Source organism: Adiantum capillus-veneris, chromosome 4 (assembly GCF_014529385.1).
Source record: "Adiantum capillus-veneris isolate H3 chromosome 4, ASM1452938v2, whole genome shotgun sequence".
NCBI classification, from domain to species: domain Eukaryota; kingdom Viridiplantae; phylum Streptophyta; class Polypodiopsida; order Polypodiales; family Pteridaceae; genus Adiantum; species Adiantum capillus-veneris.
In genome coordinates this window covers 37476533-37485965 of record NC_140934.1, presented here as the reverse complement: position 1 = coordinate 37485965, position 9433 = coordinate 37476533, and the positions used below count along the sequence as shown (strand labels likewise).

The window sequence follows — 9433 nt, the reverse complement described above, 5'->3', positions numbered from 1 at the left end:
GTTCATAACCTCAATTGGAAGAGATCCCAACCCAAGAAGTAGAAGCATATATGGTGTTTGTGTCTTAACTTGGAGAAAGTTTGTAAGAAAACGCTTTTGAACATTTTCAAACTCTTTCCAAGTAGACTTTGAGATGCTCCCACCCCATACTTCAACTCTATAAACAAGAACTGGTGTCACCAATTGTCATAATAATCAATATCTAATTCTCCTAAATGATTTTCTCATGTTAAACTGATCATTTAATATGGGGAAGTGCCAAGGGAGAAAAAGCTAGAATATTGGTTAAGCTAGCAGATCGGCCACAGTAGGGATCCAAAGGAGGGAAAATAGGGATCCAAAGGGGAGGGCATCTGCAAAAGATCCATGTGCAACAATGGGCTAAAAAGACCCTAAGGTTCATCCCATTAAGACTTCCAAAATGCTAAGGTTCCAAAATTCAAAGGTTGTGTCCAAAGGTCAACCATAGAGGAATTGGATGCTTTGTGTGTGTACAAAAAAGTCTTTACAATCCCTACTTAGGAGGAGGCGAGCCTTGCATGTAGGGGATGAGAGAGAAAGCCACACACACACACACACACACACACACACACAAGCTCCCTTTTCACAAAGGGAATGAGGGACACATGTCAGCTCCCTAGGCCAGATGCCCACAAGGTGTACCCAATTCCTATTGGATGGCCTTGGAGGTGGACCAATGAGAATTAGGCTAGAGTAAATCTAGTTTAATTAATTTTAAAACACTTAACAAAAGAACCAATGAGAATTAAGTCCTGTAGAAGACTATTGGACAGTCTCCCAAGGGGTCCAATGAGCATTTAGCAGCCCAATGGCTTGCCTGATTCCCATTGGCCAGGAGGCAAAGGAGTCCAATGAGAGTTTAGTTGAATTATTAAATTACCTAAAGCTCTCACAAAAAGGAAAGGGGGACACATGTCGGAAGGCTATCACTTATGCTGCTTAATTGTCATTGGCTAGTCCTAGGGAGGTCTAATGGGAGGATAGCAAGAGCAAATAGCAAGAGGGATCGCCCAAAGGAGAGAGGGGGCTGATTTTTGCAAGGCATTATCACACACACACTCTCACACAGTCTATGTGAGAAGCAAGAAAAAGACTATCTCTTCCCAAGCTTTAATGGAGAGCTCATCACCTACTCCAAGCTTGTGACATAGAAGCCTACATCGACACACTCTTGGCATGTGGATGCAAATCCAAACAAGAACCAAGCTCCAATGCATGCTCATCTCCTCTACCAAGCTAATTAATAAGCTAAGCTATGCTAATATGAGTGATTATGTGAGGAGAAGTACATCTTTCTCGTAAGATACTCCTTCTTCCTCTCAATCTACTCTCATACCCTGCTAGCTCTCACCATCTTTGAAGGTGTGTGAGGTCTTGGGTCTGAAACCGGGGATAATTGATGTTGTGTTTGCTAAGTGTTTTGATTAGTGCATGAAGCTTTTATCTTCATTGCACTAGCTAATCTTGAAGGAACACAAAGAATTGTATTGTACAATGTCTCTCTTGATGTGAGAAACCATAATACAAAGCCTTTTGGAGGGGAGACCGGCTCCATGCAAATCCGATCCTCGACTGTTGTCAATAGCTATCTAACTAGGTATTAGCAATACCTAGTTATCTCTTTTGAAAGTATTGTTTATGCTATCTAACTAGGTGTTATGCTTTTTGTTGCTCTCTCCACCCAAGCACTCTTGTAATTCTCATTAGGAATCTATTCTAATGAAATGCCCACTATGTTCATGCTAATTTCCGCTACACACAAGTTTTTAGGCCATTAAATGTTACACCAATGCATCAAAAAGGTACTTCTTGAGAACCCAACACTTGATGTTTCCCGCATTACACATGTTCTCAAAAGCATAATATGCTCTCTTTCCCACTGCCAAACGACGCATTGCACATTCATGCCACTTGTGATTGGACGGAAGCTCAAGGCCAAGGTACTTGAATCTCTCAACAACTTCAAGTGTCTCATTGTTGTACACAATGCATGGCTTCTCCTTATGGTTGGTTTTCACAAGCATAACCTTTGTTCTAGATTCATTCACAAGCATCCCACTATGCAAGCAAAAGTTCTCAAGGACAACCATAAGCTTTTGTGCAATGAGAGGGAGGGATGGAGTAGGTGATACGTTGGAGAGGGGGAATGGGAACAAACCCGAAAACACAATCAAATTGCCTCTGTATAACCCACAGTACTCATAGCACTTTACTCCTCTCATAATCACCTTCAAAACTTTATACTTCCGCTAACAAAACACCGCTTGCAAACATACCAATGCACACACTCTGCATAATCACCAGACATCAATCATCTCAATTTTGCTCGCTTCTAGCACTTTCACAACTCCATAGCTCTCTCTCTTTCTCTGTCACACACAGACGGTCTGGGGACGTACACGCTCACACACATTGGTACCACACACACTAGAGATGATCAAAGAAGAAAAGGGGAAAGAGGGAAGAGACGGCACCATAATTGGCAGTGACTAGCTTTAATTTCAATCAAAAACACCATATACAAATTCCAAATACTTTGCTCTAGGCCACACCATGGCCATCTCCACTTCATACAAAGAGACACACACCTCAATCACAACTTGGCTCCGTCGGCACACACCTCGATGGGAAAACCTCCTCTTGACCACCCTTGTAGGCTCTTGCTTCTTCCCCTAAAATTGCCAAGCCTCCAAAAACACAAAAATATGGGCCCTTACAAGGTGAGTTAGCTATTTCTAGCACCTTCTATATTTATCGATAGAGAATTATCCTTCCCTTTTTTAGTATTACATGTGAATCACAGTTTTTTCAAGACTCCTTGCATGTTACCCACGAGAGAGAAACCCCTCTATGTATGTATGTATGTGTAAGGCAGTGGAGCTGGGTGCCACTGGCCCCAATCCTAAGTACATGCAAGCCCTCATATAAAAAGGGAGGGCCTCAAGGCCCCCCATGTGAATGCTCACCCCCTTAGGGGCTACAAGGTAAACAACTGACGATCGTTGTCGTCCAACGCAACACATTTGCCAGCACGCCGCCCCCCACGACTCTATCAAGCAATACCCCATGCACAGCACCCATGAGGGCTCCATGGCCTCTCTCTCTCTCTCTCTCTCTCTCTCTCTCTCTCTCTCTCCACTAAGCTATGCAATGAGGGGGTAGTGCCTTAGTGCAAATATTGTGAGGTTCAAGCTCTTGAATCCGCATGTGGAATAAAAGATGGCCACATGGCAACCCCTTGGTGGATGCCCCCCTATTCCAACTTTTTTTTGTTAAAAAGCCCCTCCACCAAGTTTCGAAAAAATCCACTCTTATCAACTTTGGCCCTCCACCATTTCTTGCACACCCATCGAATTGAGCCCCTGTGGAATCCACAAGCCTCAATTACTAGCTTAACTCCCACCATATACTTTGCATTCATAGACACATTTGCAACCTCAAACCGCAATCCCAAACTTGGCAAAAAACATAATCTTCCCTCTAGAGTCCTGAAAAGCTTCAAAAATTCCTTGATAACACACCTATCAAGGCGATCAAACTGGCATATAATTGACCCTCGTTGAAACTGCAATTGCTCTTATTGAGGAGCCATCTAGACGGGCCTAGAGAACACGTTGAGAACCACCTCTTGAACTTCCACTTGCACTTTGCACACATTGACCATCCACCTTTGATAAGCACCACAAAAGAGCACACTGGCCCAAAAAACCACACAAAGCATACATATCCATTACCCTTTGCATGTCCTTGACCTTCACAATTGCCTAACCACTTCGGCATACCTTTGTGAGCACATAACCCTACATTGCACTCCTTATAGCCTCAACCAACTTTAGTTGCACCATCATTGTCCAATCCCCTTGTGGAACATTTATTTTCAACGACAAGCATGTTTATTGAACTTTGAAAACTGAAAAACTAGAGAACACTCTGAGAAAACAAGGAGCCACTACCATGTGTACAAGGTCTTGTTCTTGTTTCCACGCCACCAATTCTCAAGTGGATTGCCCAACCCCTTGCATAATCAAACCTCCTGGATCAAACACCTGGCATTGAACACATTTATCCATTTGCAATCTCCTATAGTGATGCATCCAAGCACATAGCCAACCATGCATATAAAGTGCACATATCATATCTTTCAAAACTGCTTGATTGCCTTGGCATACCCTTGTGAACAAACATAACCTTGCATTGCACTCCTCATAACCTCAACCAACTTTAGTTCCACCGTCCCCGACTCCATCAAGTTTAAAAAAATTCATAGTTTTATAGATCTAGATCTTAGTATATAGATTTAGATTGTGGGCAACTCCATTGTCCTACACTCGTTATGACAAAGGTGGTGGACTCTATCTGAGCAAAGAAAACTTGTCATGGTCCAAGGTTCAACAAATCCATGGGCCATGTTTGTTCATAAAAAGAGAGCAAAGCTATTTGTCACCTCACATTAAGTGGTTGCAAGTCTACACAATCCAAACTTTGTTTGATTATGAATGTGTCCCACAACTTGATTTTTTGAATTAAAATCAACGAGAGCACTTGGAACGTTAAAGGACTATTTACAAGCTATTTATCTGTGCACTTTGTAATAGAAAGCTTCGAGAGTGTCCAAATCACAACATGCTGGTATGAGGTATGGCTGCTTTGTAGACTCAATGAGGTGGAGCTTCTCAACCGGAGAAGGTTGGCCAACGCATCACAGACTTGGGGAACAACCCCAAAGGACCGTCATAGGAACAATTAAGGGGGTTTGAACCCAAGATCCTGGACACTTAAGGGAGTTTGAACACAAGATCTTGGACACGAGACTCGATGCTAAAAAAAACCTAGGTTTAGTTTAATCCCACCTACAAATTTTGAAATTTACCTCTAAATTTTATATTTGAAAGTGAGAACATACAAAAGTTTGAAAAAACTAGTGTAATTCAATGTTTAAACCTTCAAATTTTGTCAATTTACTTCTGTTGTTTCATATATGTAGGTTTGCCAAGTTTTTGGAAAAATGTATTTTTCGAGCACTGAAGAGACTTGGTTTATCAAGTTAGCTACCCTCGTCTATAAACGACACGGGGAGATGGGATCAACTACAGATTAAATCTCCACCGTAGATCCCTCAACTTTGTCCATGGACTTTATAGACGAGGCTAAGGCCCTCGTCACACAAGTCCGGCGGACAAGTGTGAGCTGGCTTCTTGTGGGCGGCTACTTTTTCCACAGCTCAAGGCGTTTCCGCTTGTTGCAGTCACACAAGGCGGTATCCAAGCAGCGGGCTCAGCCAATCACTTGCGCTTTTCTTCATACGGGCGAGGGAAGGGCGGCTTGGGGGGGTCGCCCACCAGCAGGAGGAAGATGCCCATGACCTGGTTGCCAGCACAGACGCTGCTTCTGTGTCCACCGGATGCGTTTGACAGGCAAGGCAAGAAGTGCCGATTGTGATTCGCCCACCTCATCACTAAGCTTGTCCATCCGGATGCGTCTGACACAGGCCTAAGCCACCACACGTTTGCACTCTCACAATTGTTTGAGCAATTATGAGCGCTAGCACACCCTTCCAACGCACTTTATGTTTAAACAAAGAAGGATAAAGACAAATGTAAGAATCGTCAAAGAACACCTTAAACTGTATTCTACTCTTCAAACTAACCAATTTAAAATCCAAAAAATGAACCAATCCTATCAATGAGGAAGGAACAAAAAGATATTTGGACACTTCCACGACTGCTTATCGATGTGGTTATGGCTATACACGCCATAAGTTTAAGTAGCAGCAGAAAGCTGTTAGAGCAGAATCGAGGAGATTAAGATGTTTCCTGTTGATAGATGAAACGCTACCTCACACAGAGACTAAGAGGCGTACTCTGCCGTTTCATTAGGGACTCCAGCAGTTCTGTGAAAGGGCATGCTCCTGCAGAATTGCTGGAGTGCGAGGAAGTGTTTGGCTTGAGCAATCCATGTCTGTGCATGGCTGGATCGTCAAAACAGAAGATTTTAGCCATCTTCAACAGAGAGATAAGTTCTTCGACATTGTAATTCTGAGAGGCAAAACTTTACATCGATTTCTTCCTGCACTAAATAGTTTGATCAGCTCTTCAGGCCCTAATCCTCTCTTTTCTGCGCTGCTGGGCCTCGAGGGATTTTGCTTAGAAGAACTGAAGTATCTACTTTCCTGAACTGATTGTTGAGCTCATCCAATGCTCTTTGAGCATAACGATCGATCACATCTTCATTCTTTTCATACAAAACAGGAAGAGTGTGCACTGCAACAATCGCTGCAAAGCCGGAAAAAAGACAATCATGTCAGTTGCATCAAGCAAATGCTATTAGTGGGAGAGATGAAACGAGGGAGGAAACTTCAACAATCTCCTCCAAACCACGCTATTGCAATGAAAGATCGGTGGGCCAAAAAGCTTGTGCAAAGGGCACAAACAGCATGGGTAGTCAGCTTATCTTACCTAAATAAAACAAAGTAAGAAATTGAAACCAGCTCCCAAACAGCACCAGAAGAGCAAGGGCACCAACAAGCTGCATTCAAAATAGTTCATTGCAAAGCACACAAGAAGATTTAGAAATTTTCTCATGTAGGAAAATGGAGTCTTTTTCAGTCTTTTTCATACAATGCATAACATCATGAGCTTCAGCTCGAGAGGCACCACATACCTAGCTAGGTACGATTGGGGGCAAGGGACTGCTGGTCCCGGTCCCTTGCCCCCGGTAGTACCTAGCTAAGTATGCGGCATCTCCCTCACAGAAGCTCATGATGTGGGAAATATTGTGAGAATTTGTCCAAAACTTCTTGTGGTATAAACTACAAACGAGACAGCTACCAAAAAACAATCAAGATGAGATAAGGCAAACACCTTGGCAAATCGTACGGGATCTTTGCCAATAGCTATTTCGTGCAAAATGTTCAGCATTTTGTTAATCTCCATGTTGAGGGTTTTGGCAACCTTCAGCACTACCTCATCAGGCAGCTCAAGCTTTGGGACCGGAGGTGGATCTCTGAAAAATGGGATGGTCCTCATACACATCCACACATGACAAGAAAAAAGACATACTTTTCATCAGCAGAACGATGACTAACCTGTTCAACATCAAAGCTGCATATGACCAAGCAAATAGGCCCACAATGGCTACCAACAGGAAGAAGGAGACTACAGATATGAAGTGGTAGCCAATCCATTCGAACAGCACCCATATCACCGTTGCCACGGCCAGAAACCCCGCAGACAGATTTCTCTTTCGCCAAAGCAAAACATCCGCAGCTACACACCATTTGAGAGATTAGATGAGGGGATAGCACTCGTACTCTTTAAAGACGAAACCATGGATTATGACAGAACCACGGGTGTGATCTGCTTGAATTCTGCTTTTTAGAAAAACAGATCGCAGGTAGCTAACTGACCCTCTCTTACGTACAACCTTCGTCGAGCAACAAGGTTTACAGTATTATGTCACAATGCAAGCGTACACAAGTAAACAGTTTGAGCTTGACGTTAGGACAAACAAGTACTTCACTGTGCAGAAGAGCAAAAATCCGCTGGGCAGAAAAACCCAGCGTATGGTTTACATGCATGCCTTCTCCTTGAAGCTGCATTGTGTGCAGCGTCGAGCTAGTGGAAAGTACGTATGCAATGATGAAGAAGGCAAGTAGCTTAAGGACTTCTATGTCGGAGGCTCAGCAAAAATAAAGAAAAACAAAAGAAGAGGGAGCGAGAGAGTGAAAAGAAACAGAACAACGAGCCCTTCTATACGCTGTTTAATGGGGATTTTATTTTTATTTTTTTGGGGGGAGAGAGAGAGAGAGAGAGAGAGAGAGAGAGTACAATGGCCTCCTCCGAGCAGGTCATGAACGGCCCTTTGACGTCCAAAGAGGCGGGCCGAGTCGAAGCGAGGACCTGAAGAAGGATGGAAATGGGACGAAGAGTGAGCCGGTGAGGAAGCAGGGAGGTTCTTGAAGTTTTCGAGCACGCTGCTGAGAATAGCGGCCGCGGAAGACGCTCCATCGGCTGCCATGGCGATGGAGCTTCCGAGTCCCACCACAGTCAACTAGCAGAGAAGAAGACAATGTGAGCTTAGGGTTTTCGAAATCCGCGGGCTTTTGCAACGGGCCATATGCAATGCTCTCATAATATCCACCGTTCACCTCTCAACATTTGCATCTGAGCCGCACATTTTGAAAATGGATTTTCTCGAGTCTCCAGCAGCATACGACAAGGCCCAAGGGTTCGCATGAATTTCTCCATCTTAAGGGGTAGTATAAGGGGTATGAGCCTCCCGAAGACCGGCCACGGGAGGGGACCCCCCACCTAGGCACGTTAGCCTCACTCCACGCACTCGCGCACCGTGGGGACTCCACGCAAGGTTCCCCGGAGCACGCTATGACCCGTCGGCGGTGCGGCGGAGCCTGAGGCTACGTGGGGCTAGGGACCCGAGACGCGAGACCCGCGAAGACCCGCGAAACACAAACGGCTGTCGACCCATGGAACGCAACCACGCCCGAGCCGGCCCCGTCCGAGCCGGGCCCCCGAGAAGGCAACTTGACCCGAGCCGGGCCCTCCTGAGCCGGTGCCGTCCGTGCCAGGACCCCTTGAAGCAACACCTTGGTCCCTTGGCTGCGCGCGGGTATAAATCCCCGCCGGGCCCTTGAAAGTAGAAGTCCCTCGGCTGCGTGCGGGTAAGAATCCCCGACGGGCCCCTTGAAGACAGAAGTTCCCTCGGCTGCGTGCGGGTAAGAATCCCCGCCGGGCCCCCTCCCCGACGCGCCCAGAAACTGGGGCGTCACACTTGGTATCAGAGCAAAGGAAAACGGTCCCTCCCCGACGCGCCCAGAAGGGAGGGGCGTCACACTTGGTATCAGAGCTCCAGAACGAGCTCCTGGAAACGAGCCGAAGACTAACGTGCCCGACGCGCACGATACTCACGACGACTCCAACCGCAATGGCCCGGGTCGTCAAAATCCTGGTGAAGAGAGCTCCAGAAAGCAACCACACGCCCTCCGCACCGTGACGCGTTCCCTGAACACCGGGCCGTCACTTGTGACCCGCGCCGGCCCCGATCCGAGCCGGGCACCACCATGACACAAAAAGCAAAGATGTGAGCCAGACAGGGCTCTCCCCAGGATGAAAAGGCAGATGCGAGCCAGACAGGGCTCTTTATGACAAAAACAGCGAAACTCCAAAAACGCGACGAACCAAGCCAACGGTGTTCATCGCGCCCCGGCCACGTTTTGTGGCCCATGCTGAGCTAAAGATCCAAACGACGTCCAAACAGGGACCAACTCGCAAGTGCTGCATTGCGACGGAACGCTTTTTCAGATTCGGCTTTCAAGAAGCCTCCGCGCGGACCAACGCAGCAGGTGGCTCCGCGCACATCGGGTTACCTATTCGGGGAACGCTCAAGTACGGGGAAT

General features: G+C 46.0%; 1 protein-coding gene across 1 annotated transcript; it reads right to left on the bottom strand.

Moving 5' to 3' along the window:
* Positions 1–4948: 4948 nt before the first annotated feature.
* LOC147458991 (reticulon-like protein B2) lies at positions 4949–8131 on the bottom strand. Its single transcript, XM_086510388.1, has 5 exons — positions 7848–8131; positions 7106–7286; positions 6882–7023; positions 6477–6546; positions 4949–6293 (listed from the first exon to the last, which is right to left on the bottom strand). The coding sequence occupies exons 1-5, from the start codon at positions 8035–8037 to the stop codon at positions 6121–6123; spliced, it is 756 nt and encodes a 251-aa protein (XP_086366514.1). The 5' UTR covers positions 8038–8131; the 3' UTR covers positions 4949–6120.
* Between the last annotated feature and the right edge of the window lie 1302 nt (positions 8132–9433).